The sequence below is a fragment of the Pyrus communis genome, chromosome 10 (genome assembly GCF_041283825.1).
Source record: "Pyrus communis isolate YQ-2024b chromosome 10, ASM4128382v1, whole genome shotgun sequence".
In the NCBI taxonomy this organism is placed as follows: domain Eukaryota; kingdom Viridiplantae; phylum Streptophyta; class Magnoliopsida; order Rosales; family Rosaceae; genus Pyrus; species Pyrus communis.
Genome location: NC_142574.1, coordinates 3,417,537 through 3,439,562, shown reverse-complemented (window position 1 = coordinate 3,439,562; position 22,026 = coordinate 3,417,537). Strand labels below are relative to the sequence as shown.

Sequence of the window (22,026 nt, the reverse complement as noted above, 5' to 3'; positions counted from 1 at the left end):
ATCAAGAAAGTAGTCTCATGCGTCCATGTGATACACGGTGGAACTCACATTATGGTACTATAGTTGGTATTATTGTTATGTTTGAAATCGTGGTGGATGTGGTTGAATGGATTAAAAGTGATTGCAACCAAGATAATCTCAGTGAAGCAACTAGGTTATTCAAAGACATACACACTTTTGATTTTGCGTTTCACCTTTTCTTGATGAGACTTATATTGGGAATTACTAATGAGTTATGACAAGCATTGCAAAAGAAATATCAAGATATTGTGAATGCGATGACATTGGTGGAAGTATGCAAGTAAAGACTACAATTGTCACATCACGGCCCGGGACGGATCACTTCCCGGGGCCGCTCCACCACCGTAACACGATATTGTCCGCTTTGGGCTTACCATTCTCTTACGGTTTTATTTTTGGGAACTCACGAGCAACTTCCCAGTGGGTCACCTAACCTGGGAGTGCTCTAGCCCCCTTCTTGCTTAACTTCGGAGTTCCTACGGAACCCGAAGCCAGTGAGCTCCCAAAAGGCCTTGTGCTAGGTAGGAATGAGAATATACATTTGAGGATCACTCCCCTGGGCGATGTGGGATGTCACAATCCACCCCCCTTAGGGGCCCGACGTCCTCGTCGGCACACACGCGACCAGGGTTAGGCTCTGATACCAAATTGTCACATCCCAGCTCGGGCCCCACCACAACCTGAGCCCGACTCCACCGTAGCACGATATTGTCCGCTTTGGGCTTACCATTCCCTCACGGTTTTGTTTTTGGGAACTCACGAGCAACTTCCCAATGGGTCACCCATCATGGGATTGCTCTAGCGCCCTTCTCGCTTAACTTCGGAGTTCCTATAGAACCCGAAGTCAGTGAGCTCCCAAAAGGCCTCGTGCTAGGTAAGGATGTGAATATACATTTAAGGATCACTCCCCTGGGCGATGTGGGATGTCACAATCCACCCCCCTTAGGGGCCCGACGTCCTTGTCGGCACACCACGGCCAGGGTTAGGCTATTGGTATCAGAGCCAATCCCTGGCCAGAAGTGTGCCGACGAGGACGTCGGGCCCCTAAGGGGGGTGGATTGTGACATCCCACATCGCTCAGGGGAGTGATCCTTAAATGTATATTCCCATCCCTACCTAGCACGAGGCCTTTTGGGAGCTCATTGGCTTCGGGTTCCGTAGAAACTCCGAAGTTAAGCGAGAAGGAGGCTAGAGCAATCCCATGATGGGTGACTCACTGGGAAGTTGCTCGTGAGTTCCCAAAGACAAAACCGTGAGGGAATGGTAAGCCCAAAGCAGACAATATCGTGCTACGGTGGTGGAGCGGGCCCGGGAAGTGATCCACCCCGGGCCGGGATGTGACAATTGGTATCAAAGCCAATCCCTGTCCAAAAGTGTGCCGACGAGGACGTCAGGCCCCTAAAGGGGGTGGATTGTAACATCCCACATCGCCTAGGGGAGTTTAAATGTATATTCTCATCCCTACCTAGCACGAGGCCTTTTGGGAGCTCACTGTCTTCGGGTTCCGTAGGAACTCCGAAGTTAAGCAAGAAGGGGGCTAGAGCAATCCCATGATGGGTGACCCACTGGGAAGTTGCTCGTGAGTTCCCAAAAACAAAACCGTGAGGGAATGATAAGCCCAAAACGGAGAATATCGTGCTGCGGTGGTGGAGCGGGCCCGAGAAGTGATCCGCCCCAGGCCGGGATGTGACAACAATCCTTGAGAGATGATGACTTTGAGGACTTCTTTCATGATGTAGAAAAGTTTTATGAGAAGCATGATATTATCATTCCTAACATGGAGGATTTGCATTTTGTACCAGGAAAATCAAGGCATAAAGCTTCAAAAATCACAAACTTCCATTACTATCGTGTGGACCTCTATTTTCAAGTCCTTGATATGCAACTAAAGGAATTGAATGATTGCTTCATTGAGGTAAACACCAAGTGGCTTCCTTGTATGGCATGTTTGAGCCCGGTGAATAATTTTGCATCTTTTGACAAATCAAAAATTGTTCGTTTAGCCCAACTTTATTCTCAAGATTTTGATCGTATGGACCTCATGAATCTTCCAATTCAACTTGACAATTACATTCATGATATAAAGATGCATAGTGAGTTTTTATCATTGAGAGGAATTAGTGATCTTGCAAAAGAGTTAGCAAAGACCGGGAGATGTGAAAGCTACATGTTAGTGTACAAGGTTCTTACATTGGCTTTGGTGTTACCGGTTGCAACCGCTTCGGTGGAGAGAGTTTTTTCTGCTATGAAGATTGTGAAAACACCATTGCGTAACAAAATGGGAGATCAATGGTTGAATGATAGCATGGTTGTTTACATTGAGAGAGATGTATTTACTTTTATTGATAATGAGCTTATTATGTGACATTTTCATGACATGAAACCTCGTCGGCAACAATTGTAATTTGTTTGTATTGATTAATTATGGAAGATATTACTATATAAAAATGTAGTTGTTGCCATTTTTCTTTAACCTTGCACTCTTTTAAGTTCGCCCCTCCCTTCGAGAAATCCTGGCTTTACCACTGATTCACATGTGGCAAATATTCAACCCTAATATATAAACCCTGATTATTGGAAAACTTGGTCGTCTTAGTATGGTGCATTACCGACACATACACACACACACACACACACATTTATCTTACTAAAGAAAAGTGGCTTAGCTACACCATGATATATATGTCATTAATGTATAATGTATTACGCAAATGGAGCAGGTAATATGTGTGAGGGAAGGTATTTTTGGACTCGACCATCAAGCCGGGAGTGCAGGTTAACTGTCAAAATTGATCTTCATCAAGAGGCACGTGATTTCATGGTAAAAGAATATATGCATGCTATATTGCATTCCAAGTCACGGATTAGCTGCAGGTCGTTATTCAAAACTGGTTCAGTTAATTGAATCAGTTGGTACTAATTTCCAGGCCAAACAAAAAACTTATACTCAAGAGGCTAATACTTCTTAACTAATTCGAACTAATCTCGGTTATGAGCTCAATAAAGTTAGAGTTTCACTATAAAATCAATTGACAATATGAAAAGTAGTCCAAACTTACAAGCACATAAAAGATTTTTTTCCTAATGTAAGGTACATATATACTCTTAACACGCTTCCAAATGTGTGACAAATTTTTAAGTCTAACACATAGCTAGACAACCCAAATTTGGTGTCGTGGAGCATGTGTGGCTATTGCACTTCATGCATGGGACCAAGCTCTGACACCATGAACAAAGTTAGAGTTCCATCATAAAACCATTGGCAATATGGAGAATAACCTAAATACTTATAAGCACATGCAATGTCCTTTCTTTCTCCCTTGGAATTTCTATTCTCAACAACACCTTCATATATGAAATCTGTAAAATCCATATTATAGCAAAGCTTGAAAAAAGTATACAAGTAATATTACAACAATTCAAACAATGTTTTCTATATACTAGCCTCTTGCCATAAATTTCCTCTTTTTCATTATATGTATAGAGTTAAAAAAATGAATTTACATGTGTTTGAAAAAATAGCTATATCAGTAACTACTCCCTCTAGATTTATTTAGAATTTTTACAGTTTTTTTTTATATAATTAAATTGCATTCTATAAAAAAATAAAAAGGGGGCGTTTTAGGTATTCTAAAAGCTTCACATTTTTTGTCTTCTCAGTTTATACGTATAGAATAGACATAAAGCCTGAAGCCAAAAAGGTGAATCGTTCATAATTCTAAAAATATCCCTCCCTAATTAGGATTTTATAATAAAACGATTTAGGTGTTTATTTTCCTTTATTTCTTTATATTTTTTAAACAAAAACTTATTTTAAACGATATAAAAAGAATAAAAATTTATAAATAAAGAATAGCAAATTGCCACACCTATGAATTTGTGAAAGGAGGCTAGTACCAAAGAATGGAACAAAAATGGAAAAGATATTCTTGCATCATTAATTAATTAACTTCTTCGTACAATACCAGGGGTTAAAAATATTTACCCTGTTAAATTATTCTAGTTATAATTTGATTAGGCATTTACTGGAATATATATTTTGGGGTGTGCTACACACACACCTCTTTTTACTTCTCACACACCCCTTGTTAAGTTATGTCCTATGATCTTCTTTAATTAAGTCAATCCGACGGCCGCAAATTAAAAAGGTATGTAGGAAGTAAAAATGGGTGTGGATAGTGCATCCTATATTTTTAGAAATTGTTATTAGTACTTCAGAAATCTCATTTGGCACTCCAAAGTTTCCATAATTAGAAAGAAAAATTCACCTATAAGGAGTCTAAAATAAAATTTTTAGAATGTTAATAACAGTTTCTATATTTTTAATCTTGTTAGTATGTCATATCAGTTTTGTGTGGAATTCAAGTATTAGTGCCTAAAGTTACCAAGTATCACAAAGCAAAGCATAGTTGCCTTGAACTAGCACCTATGTTTTCCTTTAGGGCATTACATACTTTGTTTTTCATGTGTTTTTGGTTTAAATTTTTTTTTTTTTTTTTTTTTTTGTTTTTATTTATTTGATTGTTAGGTACATAAATTGAAATGTCCAATCAAGTGCGAAGAAGTCGTATCTACTAATCAAAGGAGCAACTTGCTACGAAGTCTTATTCTATAAATTGCAGTCGAGCGGAGATCCAACTCGCACAACATCTCAAGGGCGACCTGAAGGACACAGGGTGGGAAGTTAGTTTTCAGACAAACATCCGAAAATGGGCAACTGTAACAACATGGGTTTCCTGGTCTTAGCTCTTGTAGGGTTTATTTTCCTGGGCAAGGCTAATGGCGCTATCCATTATTATGATTTCGTTGTAAGTGTTTTCCACAGATGCTGCATGCCAACTTAACTTGTCTTGTTATGAGAGCATATATTTGATTCTCGTCGATGCCAAGTTCGAAGCAAATTAGTATCATTTGTCTAATTTCCTCACCTCTTATTGTAAATATGCGGTTGTATGAGTATTTATCATCACGGGTCTATTCTGGGTATTTCACTCATCCATGTGTTATTGGCTTGTTCCTGTGATATTGTGCAGCTGCAAGAAACAAACTTTACAAGGCTTTGTAGCACAAAGAGTATCTTAACTGTGAATGGAACTCTTCCGGGACCAACCATCACTGTTCACAGAGGAGACACCGCTTTTATCAACGTTCACAACCAAGGATATTACGGTGTCACCCTTCACTGGTAAACTTCGCTCGTAGCCTCCCTTAGCTAATCACAGCCCAGCTTGAATAACTAAAGACTAAACAACTAAATAGTAAAAAGGTTGAGATATTCTTCTTCATCTGTAAATAACGAGTTCAATAAGATTTTATTCCCCCACCCTATATCGTTCCATACAAAATAAAAAGACTGAAGGGTTGGAGTGTGAAGGAACACCTTAAATTTGGGTCTTCTGACTTTTGTATAGGCTAGGTGAAATTCCCATTAATAGTTTTTTTATTCATTAATGTATTGTTGTGCGTCCATAAAGGAATCTGTATGTGGCTTTTAGCTTGATCTGTTTTTGGTTTCTAGATAAACACATAATTGACTGCTCAATTTATTGTTTAATTTGTATAGGCATGGAGTGAAGCAACCAAGAAATCCATGGTCAGATGGACCTGAGAATATCACTCAATGTCCTATTCAACCAGGAACAAACTTCACGTACGAAGTTATATTCTCCAGTGAAGAAGGAACATTATGGTGGCATGCTCATAGTGACTGGACGCGCGCCACCGTCCATGGTGCAATCATTATTCTACCAGCTGCCGGCACCACTTATCCATTTGCAACACCAGATGCACAAGAAATCGTTATTCTAGGTACTTTCATTAGTTTTATCTCTATTAATTCTTTAACTATTCAGTTATACTTGTGTTGTTCAGGCACATAAATTGTGGATTGAACTAATGATCACAATGCATGTACAATTTAACGATCAAATATAGTCAGATATAATATACTTTTTACTTTAGTTGCATATATGAGCGTTAAATAATGAATGTATTAAACAAATGCATATGCCCTTGCAAGATTCTATTTTTAATATAGGTGAATGAAATATAATAGTCGGTAACATCTTATGGAGGTGATTAGTATTGTATGTTTAAATAATTTGAGTGATTATATTATTAATTGAAAGTATTAATGAATATAAAATGATAAGACTTATTTATATTTCAAACCTCCACGTACGTTACTTTGCGTATTGTGGGATCTGAAGGTGTAGTGGTTAAGTAATCATATCAGAGCTATATGGTCTCATCATTTACAGAAATCACATGATTCGAAGAATGACATAATTGGGTTTTGGGATGTAATGCGTGTACTGTTTAGTTGTTAAGTAGTCATCAATCTCATCACTTATAGCACCTTCCAAAAGAGACTCTCGTTGTCTTTCTTTATTATATGCATCGTTGTAAAGGCATCTTTTATTCTGAGGATCCATTGAATAAAACTTTTATTTTGAGGATCCATTAAACATCCAAAAATCGTTATTTTAGTCTTTCTTTCTTGCTTTTGCAGGATTGTTGGACATGCCATAACTAATAGGGTAGTTAGTCAATTCGTTGGATTATTACAGGATTGTTGGACATGCCATAACTAATAGGGTAGTTAGTCAGTTCGTTGGATTATTAATAGATACTCATTAAAACCTATTTTGATTTGATTTCATCTTACATCATATTCATCATTATCAATCTTAACTCTATATTATAGTGATATCTAATTAAATTGGTCTTAACGGGCACCCATTAACAACCCAATGAGTTGATTTGTCACATCTAACTATAACTTGATTGTGTTGCGAATTAGAATTCGAAATTTGTGTTTATCTATTGTATAGATTTTAAAATTTAAACTCATATAACAATGATAAATAGAGTGATGAGAAAAAAATATTTTCTCAATTATATTATGGGTGGTTGATATTGTTTTGAGTGTGAATTTCGTTAGATAAAAGGGTAATGCTAGGGATACCAAAATTTGTAAAGCATATGACGTGGTTGGTAAAATTTGAATTATTATTTAAGTGTTTGATTAACGTCTTTATTTGTTATTAGTGACACATCATATAATTTACAAATTTAGTTTAAAAATTCAATCTACTTAGCATTACTCTAGATAAAAATGAACATAGTATTCCACTTCAGCAATATTGTTAACTATTTTATACTGAAACCTCAACTTTTTCATATACGTTCAACTTTAAAATATATGGTAAGACAATAGCATATTCCTTGTCAATCTTCCGGATATACAAAAAAAATCTTTCCATAACCACAAATATGTAAAACAAAATTAGAACCGCCTTTGATTAGTGTATCTTTGGTGTCATATACAGAATCAAAATTGTCCGTATTTTCAATATTAATTTCCCAAACTATAATACATGATGGGTATAGAGAAGTAAAAAGACAAAAGGGTTTGTGTTTTCAAATTCTGGAACGCAATCCCTTTCCATGTTTGCAAGTTTCCATATTGTGTGAACACGCAAACCAACATTTAATTTTGACAAAAAAATGAACGACCATAGTGGCTTTGTGGGGGCAAAAATATTACATCGTACAGTTTTACCATTGGATTTATTATAGGAAACTTTAACGAAAATATTTCGGTACTGTTTATTTTAATAAAAAATAATATTTTTACATTAAAAAGTTAATTATGGTACTATTTACTTTACCTTTTATTTTATCCTTATCATTAAAACTCAAAGTTTTCAAGTCATTTTCATTAGTTTTCCTTTTATTCTAAAAGGGAAATGAATCCTCTTTGGATCTCTCCCTCCTAATCTACCAAGTTTAGGGATCCGGACCATTGAAATTTGATTCAATGACTACAAACAGGGTTCCACTTTAAAAGTTATAATAATTTTAGTTGTTGAATCAAATTTCAATTACTTGAATTCCTGAATTTGGTGGATTAGGATGAAAGGATCCGGAGAGGATTCCTTTTCTTATAAGAGTACATAAATTATTAAGTTGTACATATTATATTAAAACTAAGTGTCTAATTTGGCAGGATCATGGTTCAAGGGAGATGTGATGGAAATAATAGAAGAGGCTCTCGCTACAGGTGCCGAACCAAATATTTCAGATGCCTTCACAATTAACGGACAGCCCGGAGATTTGTATAGTTGTTCCAATGGTAAGACTAATTAAAGATTCAATTAACTTAATCTAGTTTAATAAATAATGGGGAAACTTAATATAAATCCAATTTTATGAGCCATTATTAGTTATAGTCCAATTTTGTTTTAAATTTTAGGTTAGGTCCAGTGATTTATTATCCACTTAAGCTTATTTGTATTTTCTTGCCAAATTTACCCTCAAATTGACTAATTAAGTAATTACTGTTTTTTTAATTTGTGATTAATTTTAATCTTATCCTTAATTATAGGATTAGGGATTGAAATCTCTTTTTTTCTTTTCATTTCCCCAACCGTTAATTTCTCTTTTCTTGTTTCAATTCTCTTTTTTGGTTTCTCCCTCACAATATCTTTCTTTTCGTGTGTTATTTTGCCGAATAATCTTCTTCCATAATATTCCTCTTCTCCTCCTCTTCCATAAGAATGATCAATATACATTTGATTGGTTAAAAAAAAAATTGCATTAGCGTTTTGGATTCTTCGTCTTTTTTTTTTTTATTCTTTTTCCTATATATATATATATATATATATATATTTTTTTTTTTTTAATTTTGAAGTTCTATGGAATTAGCATTTTCTCTAGTGTTTCCTCCCTCAATATCATTTTTCTTCCCGATTTTTTTTGGTTTTATCTACCTATATCACTTGTCCTTTTTATTTTTTATTTTTTTTATATTATAATGTACATGTATCATGAATAATTGTATTTATCTACCTATATATATTATATATTTTGTTGATAATTTAAGATTAATTGTGTTTATCTACCTATACCAAAGGATTTCTTTTATAATACTCTACCCATATTAGAGATTAATTGCATATGTATCATATGTTTTTTTGTTTGTAAATTAACTACCTGCATCGCAGATTGATTGCATTGCCTACCTGCATCACAGATTAGTTGCATTATCTACCTACACCATAGTTTAATTAGATATTATTTAAATATATCTTCATGACATAATTTATATTTATGTACCTATATCATAGGTTTTTTTCTTTTTGTAATCTACTTTTATCAAGAATGTATATCACAGTAGATTTTGTTGTTGATAAACATGCCAAGAATTTTAATTTTTTTTCCTTGGATATTGAATAGATTAAAGGCTTTAATGATTCAAAATTTGGATAAATCAAGAAATTTAAATTTATTTTTATTTAGATTATAAAAGAGCAAAATAATAAAAAAGATTAGTTGAACCTAAACTGATAAGGCACATGGAATTGGACTCAATTGGAAAGTAGCTCAATTTTTTTAACTCACATCTAAATGCCCCTTTAATAATATACAACGATCCGCGTGAATGGTGAAGACTAGAATGTGTCTTCTTTTTGGCTTAAAGTCTAAAAGGTGTTTATGTAATAGAATAACATACAAAGAAAGTGATGGGTTTTGGCTTTTCTGACTTGTAGTTAAGTTAACATAACATGATAATCTCCAAGAAAATGATGGAAAATCACTATTCATTTTTTTTTTTCTTGTTTGAAACGATGATTTATATTCGGTGCATCTGATTTTCTTTGTTTAGTTTAAATTGTTGAAATGATATTTTATAAAATAAAAATTAATATTTTCTTAATTCAATCATGACTGTGATCTTCCATATTCCTCAGTAGTTCAGGCTATATCTACCATCTTTGCTTAGTCAAAAAACCATCTTGTAAAAAAGACTATCAAATTTCTTAAAAACTTAAGTGACATCTTTTTTTCGTCCATAATAGAATATGGACAGGAAATACATTGCATGAAAAATGTTAAGGATAAGGGACAAAAACAGACCCAAAATTAAAAGTAAGTTTAGCTTTATTTGGTCTTTGCAAGTAAATTTAAGCCATAAACTCTCCTCGCCAAATAAATTAATCAAATGTAAGTATACGTCATCCCAAAATTGTCTTCAAACTCGATACGTACAAACCGCTGGTATAGTGTGAAAGTGTGCCTTGATTTCTTCTAAACATAATTTATTTCTGCGACCAACATAAACTTTCACAGGCATCATTCATTTGTTAGGCTGGGTTTGTAGTGATTTTTGTAAAACAAGTAATAATTAATGGATTTTGTGTTACATGCAGAGACAACATACCGATGGATAGTTGATTACGGTAAGACCTATCTTCTCAAGGTAATCAACGCCGTGATGAACGAAGAACAGTTCTTTGCCATCGCGAACCACACCCTCACAGTCGTAGCACAAGACGCTTCATACATAAAACCAATAACCACCTCTTACATCATGATAACTCCAGGCCAAACCATGGACATTTTAGTGACCGCAAACCAACATCCCAGCCAGTATTACATGGCTTCTCATCCTTTTATGGATGGAACTAATGTTTCATATAACAACAGCACCACCAGTGCAATTGTTCAATACAACGGCAACTACGGCACCCCATCAATCATTCCTTTTCCAACTCTTCCGGCGGAAGCCGATGAAACAGCTGCTGATAGCTTCACTAAGCAAATCAGGGCGTTGGCAAGCAAAGAGCACCCTATTGATGTCCCACTAGAAATTCATTCCAGGATCTATATGACTGTTGCAATCAATGAAAGAATTTGTGCTAATTCTTCATGTGAAGGCCCGGATGGAAATGCGCTTGCTTCAAGCTTAAACAATGTCAGTTTCGTGACACCATCTGTTGATATACTGCAAGCATATTATCGGTACGTACAAATATTTTTCTTCAATAAAACAATTATTGGTAATTTTGATATTTCTATCTGATAATTTTTTTTTTTTTTTGCCATTTGTATTATGATAGTTACTAATGCTGCTATTTTTATGGCTAGTACAGGGGCACAAACCACATTTTGTATCATTCTACATGTTATAATAATAGTAGACATGGTTGATATTTTTCACTTTTAGGGTATGTTAATAGAACACATATTTAGGGGATATAATTTGAATGAAATAATAGCGTCACGTAATCATGCTCGAGTACACCAAAAAATTACAATGGTCCCTTGTAGTTGCAATTTGAATGATAATAATACTTTTGTACTTTTGTAATGTGCATCGGAGTCTAAATTATATTCCGGTCACTGAATGATGGAAGTCACTAGTCTCATAAGAAATGGAGAGACACCAAAGTAAAACTCCAATATTTTCAATTAACATTTTGATTAATTGACCTTATTTATTCCTAACAAAAAAACTTGACCGTACTTCGTTTGTACAGGGGAAGTAACAATGGAGTTTACAGAACTAGTTTCCCAAACAGGCCGCCTAATCCTTTCAACTACACTGGAGACGTGGGTAACAACACAATATATCCGAACTTTGGGACGAGGGTGAGGATGATCAAATATGGTGCAGGAGTTGAGATCATCTTCCAAGGAACCAACATCATCGCACCTGAGAACCATCCAATGCATCTCCATGGTTTCAGCTTCTATTTGGTCGGAACTGGTTCCGGAAATTTTGACAGGACAACATCACCCAAGACCTACAATTTGGTTGATCCCCCAGAAGTTAACACCATTGGAGTTCCAAAGAATGGATGGGCAACAATCAGATTTACAGCCGATAATCCTGGTAAATTCTATAATTTTGAGCACAACAACCATCACAATGTCACATGCATGGCCTTTCTACTGGCGAACGGCCATATTTTATAGTCTAATAATAAATACTCAACATGTTATAATATGGTTGGATCGGTAACACATATTTTGATAGTATCACGCTCTTACTTTTATAGCTGCCTAAGTAATGTGCATTACATGTTTGAGGTATGAGGTGATTAATTTAGAGCAACCACGAAAATAACTGGTTATGATTTTGTAGGAGTATGGTTTATGCATTGTCATTTGGAAAGACATACCAGCTGGGGAATGGATACTGTGCTCATAGTGAGGAATGGAAATACAACAGAAACCAGCATTCGCCCACCGCCTGCTTATATGCCTCCTTGTTCCAAGTCTTAGATATATTTGGACTTTTCTTTTACTGATCTCGATTTATTTAATCATGATTTGTGAGAATAATTGTAAGATTCAAGTCTTTGCCTATGAGTGGTTATATGTATATTAGTCTTCATCCTGTAGTAGCATAAGGTAGCGACTGCTTAAGCCTGATTTATGATCATTTTTTCCAAACCCAAAGCTCCTTCCAAAAGTAAAAGTAACATCTGAAAGAGCTACGCGGCTCTCATTCTCATGCAGTACTAGCCCAATATGCTAGTAACCATCTCATTTAAATCTTCTGGTTCTATCTTTTTTATTTTCATTTTCATTATGTAATATTACTTGATAATCAGAACAGTCTACTTTCTGGATCACATATCAAAAATCAATTTTGTAAAAAATCAACCAAATCATAAAATCGTTTAATTTAATTGTTAGACTAACATTGTTAAAATCTCAGTGTTTAAGTGAGAAACATGGTTCGTTTATTTATTGAATAACCAATAGATGGCTAAACGATTTCAAACATAGTTAAATTTTTGCAAATATAGATGATCTTTAAACTGTGATCTAAAAAGTAGGTTGTCCTAATTATTAAGTAACACTGCAGGATAAGAATGAAAGTCGAGAAGATCTAAATGAGAAGGTAGTTACTAATTCTTTTTGGACCCTCTTGAAATTCAATGAGAATCATTAAGAATGTCAAACGTATATCAAACCTTTTCTATATTTCCTCAATGAAGAGAGTTTTACATTGTTCCAACTTATCCAACCTGAACAGTCCAAGTGCAGGAATAATACACTTTGTGAAAACCAGAACCGAGGCCGAGGGTCTGATCAATGGAGGCCCAATCCAAAAAGCAAGATGAATTGGGGTCCCATTCCAAAATCATAGATTTGGATTTGCAAGATTAATTGGGGTCTCAATCCTACTATGTGTCAACTTTCAACCGTCAATATATATTTATGTATATAATTATTTGGGGTTTTATTATATTTAATATTTGTACACATTACTTACCACATCATGTTTTGTGAAAAGATTGTAAAAAATATATAGAACAGTCGATGTGAATATTAAATAACATATTCATGATGAACATATCATTATTTGATGTATTTGGTTGACTAAAAGACCTTTGATTAAATACTTTTTTGTGAAAATGACCTCCAAATTAAGATTACGAAATTGAATAATTTTGATAATAAATTTATACAATAAAGAAACATTATTCGCAAGAAATACACTTCCCATTAAGTAATGCTAGTATTTTTCGTATCAAAATAAAAAAAAAGGCACAGAATTGAAGTGCATGAATCAAAAGAGAACTTTGGGCTGAAATAAACTTTCCAGCAAGATACACTGAAGGCAAATAAATCCTCCTGGCCCACACAATAGCCTCTTTGTCCAATTTTCCTTTCAAAACAGTTTTGTTTACCCTCATGACCTTTTGTTTAGTTTTTCGGTTTTAGCCCATGTTTAGGCCCTTTGTGTAGTTTGTAAGGTTCATTTTTCGTTGTGTACATGATTTGGACCCTTGGCGTGTAGTTTGTTAGGTCCATTTTGCTTTGTGTTTTCGTTGGGAATATATTAGGCAAACTACACAAAACTACATTAATTATAAGTCGAACCACAATTTTATACTTTATATTTTAAATTATTGCAATGTCATATCTCGTCTTATTAATTCATTGCAATATCAGATATCCGTTAAATTTTCTGTTATGTTTGATTGCTAAATGATGAATTGGTAACCGCTGGACCCACATTCTCATCCAACTAAATTAAAAATTAATTAAGTTTAAAAATTATATGTAAAAAAAAAACTGTGGGGCCTACCCCTACCACCCATGACCCCACTCGAAACCAAGATGATACTCGAACACTGTTTTCCCAAACTTTTTCCCACCAAATTCCCATGACTAATTTTTGGAAAAGAGACAAACCCATATCGGCGACCTTAAACTAGAAAAGGCATTGAGCGCTTGCGCTCCAGTGCCAAGAGCAAGCCCGGCGAGACAGCTAGCTCAAAGCGTGCTTAGCTTTCAGGATACTCTCCCTCTACCTGAGCACAAACAAGCCTCTAAACCTGAGCTCGAATTTTGATCCAAAGAGTACGACTTCGACTTGGAATTCAAGGACTCTGGTTTTGCCCTGTGGGGAAGGCTAGATGGATTGTTGATGACTTTGGCAGCGGTGGGGAGGGAGGTGGGTTGTTGTGGTTGTGGAAGGAATGAGGTGGCGGTGCGGTTGAAGAGGAGGTTGGAGGGAGAAAACCCAAAAAAAGGTGTTTGGTTCTAATGCTTGACAGAGAAAGAATGAGACATGGTGGGCCCTTTTTAGATTAGTTTTTTATATTTAAGTTGATTTTTTAAATAATTAATTTTTTTATTACCACATCAGCAATTAACGGTTAAATTGATGAATTTGTTAATATAGATGTGACATTGTTACGAATTCGTAACTTGATGTATGACATTGTAATGTTTAAAAGATGAGATATGAGTTTATCATGTGACCTAAAGTTAAGGTGTTTAAATGTAATTTATCCTAATATATTTTACCATTTGTACAAATTAAATAGGCAGGTTGCATAAATATTCTCACGCGCAGCTCGGCATCTCTAGAGGTTCAAGCAGCTGACTACGCTCAAAGCTCCTACTCGTGGCATAAAAAAGTCAAAAACATTAAAGATAGGATTAATCACCAATTCTTATGTTTAATACATTCCTAATAGAAGATCAATCCAAACAAGTAAGGAATCTTCATCACAATCAATCAAGGATGTTACCTTCATCATCCTAAAATATTATTTCTTAATTAATATCTTAGTATAATTTTTTTCCTCATCCAGCCCACAGATGACATATCCTTAGCTAATGGGAAGTTGCCACGTGTAGGGCAAAACCCTACACCCCTACACCTAGGCCAACGACTTCCTTATAATTACCTCATCTCCATCAAACTTAGGTAACCATTTGCTACGCATACAACCCCTAAACACTCACACTCTTTCACAGTTATTGACTTAGGCATAGGAGATCCAGGCCAACCCCCTCCCCCCTCTGATCTTAGGCTTACTCACAGTTGTTCTCTGTTTTGTAGCTTGCTCGGATTTGTGTCTTCACAATCCACGGCGGTGCGCAAATTTGGTTCCAACATCATTTATGCTCTATTCTTCTCACTAGATTTCTTTTTCAGATTTTCTTTTTGAAAACATGTTCTTTTAACGGAAGCAGAAAAATGAATGGTACGAAGCTTTGATATCATGTTTCAATGTTTACGGTTAACTGAAATATGAATCGATGTTATATAGTTTCTAAAGACTATAAACTCCGAGCAATATTTTCGCTAACCATAAAAATCTGAACATGATATCAGCAATCCGCATCTTTCATCTTTCTACATCCGCTAAAATATCTTGTTTAAAAAAAATAAAAAAATTAATTTGAAAAACCAAAATTCGATGAGAAGTACGGAGCATAAAAGTAAACGACAATCAACGGTTAATTTTAAATCTATGGTTTATGGGATTATGGTGGCAAATTTCGGAGTTGACTTTATCACAAAAGTTATAGAGATTACAACCGTTTCCCTTTTTTTAACGATTTAAAGTATATTTGTTTAACGGATAACTAGTCAAGTCATATTATCCATTAATATTAACAGATCGATTTCGGGTCAGGTCATATTATCCATTCATTTTAATGGATGTTACACGACGAAGACAATGCGAACAACAAAAACACGACACGAATACTAGGTTCATTAAATTTGCATCTCTTGATTGAAGATGCTCTTATATGACTTTGGTGTTGTATGCAAAGTCAAATTTGATATAAAAATTAATTTGAGTTACAATTTTATTTTTATCTTCTAAATTTTACATCTCATCTATTAAAGATCTTTCTAGCCAACAAAAAAAATATAAAATGCCCATTCCAAACTATTTTGCACATCCCATTATTAGAGATGCTTTAAAATTTTGAATCTAACCAAACTTTTCATGGCGAAGGATAATGTTCTCATAATATTTATCCATCATGGTGGAAGAGTACTCATAATTGAGAGCCATTTTCTAGTTCATCGATCTTGTTTGCATCGAGTAGCGTAATATTGGGAAGACTTGCAAGACTTGTAACGACTATACAAGGAAATATGAGAAAATAATTAACTGATTTTGAGGGTCTACAGCTGAGAATAAAAAGACGCCCAACCAAACCATGCCCATATATACCAAGTCTTTCTTCTTTGGGATTGCTAGGGTTTCACGCCACGTTATATGTATAGAACAAACAATGCGTTCAACATTTTCGCTTTCAAATGTCGAAATCTGCACATCTCTTTCGACAATGTACTAGTAAAATATCGTATCTTGCTAATACAATGCGTATGTGTGTCTTATTAGATATATATAGTGTATACCTAGAGTATAGGAGCTCAACTACCTGCAAAAGAAACTTGAACTCTTTGATTTTAATATTTTTCTCTTATTAGAAATTTAAGGCTTGGTGGCATTCCATTTAATTATCAAATTAACGCACAAATAACATGGTATTTCAGTTTGGCCTAAATTGTTTTTCATTTGGTTGCTTTGCAAGAATAATCATTGAACTGGGACTTAAAAATTGTCACATCCCGACCTGGGGTACCAAATTGTCCATCTGTCTGAGGATGATTTGTTGTACTATAAAATAATCTCGAACCCAGAGCTTCCTGAAAAGCTACCCAGAACTTAGAAGTAAATCTAGGGTTACAATCCGAGACAATACTAACAGGAACTCCATGATACTTCACAATCTTCGATATAAATAATTCAACTAATCGGCTTAATGAATACTTTTCCCTCACTGAAATAAAATGTGCTGACTTAGTAAGCCGATCAACTATCACCCAAATTCCATCATAACCATTATGTGTACGAGGAAGCCTGTACACAAAATCCATAGTAATGTTTTCCCATTTCCACTGTGGAACGGGAAGCGGCTGCATCAACCCAAACGGCTTCTTCCTTTCTACTTTGACTTGCTGACAAATTGCACACCTACTCACATACTCAGCAATTTCTCTTTCCATACCCAGCCAATAATAAAATGGTCGAATGGTATGATACATTTTAGTACCTCTGTGATGCATTGCATAAGCCGAACAGTGCGCTTCATCAAGAATTGCTTTCTTTAATTCCAAATTATTCGGCACATACATTTTACTTTCCTGCATAAACATGCCATCAGTTTCTCAAACTCTAAGATCTTTCTTTTTCCCCTAACGTCTTGCTTCAATTAACTTCTAGACTTCTACATCATCCATCTGGGCCTCAAGCACTCGATCGATTAAAATTGGTCTAACTTGGAAATTAGCAAGTAAGGCTTCCTCCCGATCTTCTACCCCTAACTTCACTCCAGTTGATCGACATGACAAGCATACAAAGCGTTAATACGGCCTTGAGATTTTCTGCTAAGTGCATTAGCTACCACATTTGCAAGACAATGGTGATAGTCAATCGTGCAATCATAATTACTAAGTAGTTCCAACCATCTCTGCTGTCGAAGATTAAGATCCCTTTGAGTAAAAAGATACTGAAGACTTTTATGATCCGTAAAAATCTTACATTTTTCTCTGTAAAGATAATGTCTCCAAATCTTCAGGGCAAAGATAATGGCTGCTAACTCCAAATCATGTGTAGGGTAATTCCTCTCATGAGGCTTTAATTGTTGTGAAGCATAAGCAATCACCCTACCATGTTGCATCAGCACACATCTCAGACCATTCAAGGAAGCGTCACTATAGACCTCAAAATTACCACTATTATTTGGAAGTGCTAAAACAAGTGCATGAGTGAGATAATACTTCAACTGCTGAAAACTCTGCTCACAATTATCATCCCACTCAAATTTAACCTCTTTTCTAGTCAATCTCATCAGTGGCAAAGCAACGACTAAAAAATCTTTAACAAACCGTCTGTAATATCCTGCTAAGCCAAGAAAACTTCGTACCTCAGTGACGGTGCTCCCAATTCTCCACCACTGCTACCTTTTAAGGATCTACCTGAATACCTTGAGCAGATATGACGTGTCCCAAAAATGCCACTTGATTCAACCAGAATTGGCATTTGCTAAACTTAGCATACAATTGGTGTTCCCTCAATCTCTTCAACACCAAGGTGAGATGTCGAACATGCTCTAATTTAGACTTAGAGTATACCAGAATATCGTCAATAAAGACAATGACAAACCTATCTAAATATGGCTGGAATACTTGATTCATCAAATCTATAAAAGTTGCTGGTGCATTCGTTAATCCGAATGGCATCACAAGAAACTCGTAATGACCATAACGAGTCCTGAAAGTTGTCTTAGGGACATCCTCAATGCTGATCTTCAACTGATAATAACCAGACCTCAAATCAATCTTAGAAAATACACAGGCACCTCGAAGTTGATCAAACAAATCATCTATACGCGGCAATGAATAACAGTTTTTAATTGTTACCCGATTTAATTGCCTATAATCAATGCATAGCCTCAAAGTCCCGTCTTTCTTCCTCACAAATAACACTAGGGCTCCCCAAGGTGAAGTACTAGGCCGAATAAAACCTTTATCAACTAATTCTTGCAACTGGATTTTCAATTCCTTTAACCCAGCAGGAGCCATTCGATAAGGAGTCAAAGGTATAGGATCCGTACCTGGAAGCAAATCAATAGTGAACTCCATCTCTCGGTCTGGTGGCAATCCAGGTAAATCATCAGGGAATACGCCAGGAAAATAAATTGTCACATCCCGACCTGGAGCCCACCATATCTCGGGCCCGCTCCACCACCATAACACAATATCGTCTGCTTTGGGCCCAACCACGCCCTCACGGTTTTGTTTCTGGGAACTCACACAAGAACTTCCCAGTGGGTCACCCATCATGGGATTGCTCTCACGCGCTACTCACTTAACTTCGGAGTTCCTACAGAACTCAAAGCCAGTGAGCTCCCAAAAGGCCTCATACTAGGTAGGGATGGAAATATACATATAAGGATCACTCCCCTGTGCGATGTGGGATCTTACAATCCACCCCCCTTAAGGGCCCGTCGTCCTCGTCGACACACCACAGCCAAGGTTAGGCTCTGATACCAAATTGTCACATCCCGACCCGAGGCCCACCACATCCCGGGCCCACTCCACCACCGTAGCACAATATTGTCAGCTTTGGGCCCCGAGCACGCCCTCACGGTTTTGTTTCTGGGAACCCACACGAGAACTCCCCAGTGGGTTACCCATCATGGGATTGCTCTCGCGCGCTACTCACTTAACTTCAGAGTTCCTACGGAACTCGAAGCCAGTGAGCTCCCAAAAGGTCTCGTACTAGGTAAGGATGAGAATATACATATAAGGATCACTCCCCTGGGCGATATGGAATCTTACAAAAATAGCCATAGAATTAAAAGTTGGAGTGAACCCCTAAAAACCCTATTTGAAAGCGAAGTATGAGTAATTATTTGTTACAACAAGGTTCAAACTTATAAACCTGTTGTTTATGTTATAAATAGGTCAAAGTTAGAGGGATAACCTTTTAATGGTAGGTGTGAGGCAGATGTAAAATGTCACACTAAAACTATAGCACAAGAGGATAACAAATAAAAGACGGAGGAATAGATGATATTATTGATCTTTTCTCTCGTTCTCTTCTTTTATATTTTTCTGTATCTTTTGATTGCAGTCGAGTGCTCTATTTATAGAGCAACTCGTATTACTACATTTGAAATTTACAACACACTTTTTTACAATATGATATCCTACATTCCCAAAGTCATTTTTCAATTTGTTATGGGAATTGACAATGTGTGTGTGTAGTCATAAACAATACCAATGTTAAAAACCAAGAGGGCATTGAAAAACTCCACTAAGACACTGTGGGCATTCACTACCCATCAGCATTTTCAACAGTTTAGAAAATTTACATATATTTATGAAACGAAAGGGATTTGGGCCACACCTCATATGGTGCAATACCATTTTTTTTTTTGGCCACCTTTATTTATACAATCATCGGATTCAAAAATAAACATAAAAATAATTATTTGTCATTATTATGTATTCAGTATAATTAACATAACAATCAAACATAATTTATATGAATATATACATAAATTAGGAACACTGCACTATTTAGGTTTCATTTTGTCGTCGATAGTTGGTTGGGAATTCTGATAGAATTAACTTTTTGAAAGATAGATAATTGGTCGAGCACCTAATTACAAGTGAATAGATTTCACCATTTGGCCGCATTGAGAATCCCTTGGACTAAAAAGCAACCCATTTTGCTTCTTATATGCTAAAAAGAAAAAAGAAATATCCCTATGTTGTAAATAGTGGGTATGTTTGCCCACATGTGTATAGTAAAGACTCATATGCTAAATAGTAACCCTTTTGTAAGTTTCCTTTGAAGTGACTCTATAAATAGAGCACTTTGATTGTTCAAAGTGATGAACACCAAAAAGAGAAAAGAGAAGAAGAGGAAGAGAGAAAAGAGAGGAAGAGGAGAGGGGATAATAGAGAGAAAGTTATTTTGTACTCTTATTATTCTAAATTACAATGGAAGCACCACCGCTGCCTCGAGGATGTACTCCAGTCACACTGACTGTAGAGGAACCTCGTAAATTTTGTTTCTCGTTTTATTTATTCCACTTCACACACCGTCAATTTTACAACACGTTATTAGCACGAAAAGCTCTCGTGTCAGTGGAAAGCACAACACCACAAATCCTATTCACATATGTCGTCTGGAATCTCACAGATAAGAAAATCTTTTCATTACATCTTAAAATCTTTGTACTACTGATTTTCCTGAAGCAAATATATATATGTTGTTGTATGACTGTACATCATCCTTTGCAGAAACAAAAGAGTACAGACTCAAAATTCGTAACGAATTTGACAGCCATGTAAACAGCCTCGGAACTCTAACTTGCAAACATCGGATTGAAATAATTTCTTCTTCAAAGTTGTTCATCCACCCCGTACCTACAACATATCAAATTTTTAGAAAATTCCAACGGTGCGATCATCGTAGATGCCTGAAATACCAAACCAGTTTCCAATTTCCGTAAAAAATTAGACAGGCACCTTATGAGTGCCAAAACTCCATTTCAGTAGCTCAGATCAAAACTATTTCTTCACAAAAGTTGTTTGGTATCCTCTTATCCATATCATACTAAAATTTGAGCTAAATCTAACGGTTTGATCTTCGTATAAGTTGTTGACACTCTTGGCTTCTAAACTGATGGGAACCGTTTCGATTTTTTCGAAACTCATCGAGGAGGAATACCAATTGGAACTTATTGTTACTACTACTTCCTGAGTAACTAAAAGAACTTAGAGTTGTGAAATAAAAGCAAAAATAAAAAGAATGAAACCAAAGAAGTGGCAAACCAAGAAAATGAAAAAGCAAAAGATGAGGATTTAATCATTGCATTTTCTGTTTTGGCATATTTATGTGAATGGTGTTGGATTAAAGCTCATGTCATAAGTTCTATTTATTTAAAGCAATTTATTTAGAGTGGGTAGAATTATTACCGTTTGCTTTAAAGTTTTGATGTTTATGTGAATGGTGTTGGATTAAAGCTCATATCACAAGTTTTATTTATTTAAATCAATTTATTTACAGTGGGTGGAATTATTACCCTTTGCTTTAAAGCTTTGATATTTATGTGAATGGTGCTGAATCAAAGCCCTTGTCATAAGCTTTATTTACTAAAGGCAATTTATTTACTATGGTTGAAATTACCGCCTATTGCTTTAATTTATTTATTGTACTTTTTTTTGTTACGATAAGTACATACTGGACCCGAAGTTCCTTGATCAAATCAGAACCTGAAGTTTCTTGATCCTCATCACATAAAATGATTGGACCCGAAGTTCCATCATGCAAAAAGATCAGACATGAAGTCCCTAGATCCTCAAGA

At 35.5% G+C, this 22,026-nt stretch overlaps 1 protein-coding gene across 1 annotated transcript; it reads left to right on the top strand.

Annotated features, from left to right (window-relative positions):
- The first annotated feature begins 4,649 nt into the window (after positions 1-4,649).
- On the top strand, positions 4,650-12,270 carry LOC137729920 (putative laccase-9). Its single transcript, XM_068468973.2, has 7 exons — positions 4,650-4,829; positions 5,055-5,206; positions 5,585-5,829; positions 8,033-8,158; positions 10,236-10,827; positions 11,346-11,701; positions 11,954-12,270. Exons 1-7 carry the CDS (start codon positions 4,731-4,733, stop codon positions 12,091-12,093), a joined length of 1,710 nt encoding a protein of 569 aa, XP_068325074.1. The 5' UTR covers positions 4,650-4,730; the 3' UTR covers positions 12,094-12,270.
- Positions 12,271-22,026: the final 9,756 nt, after the last annotated feature.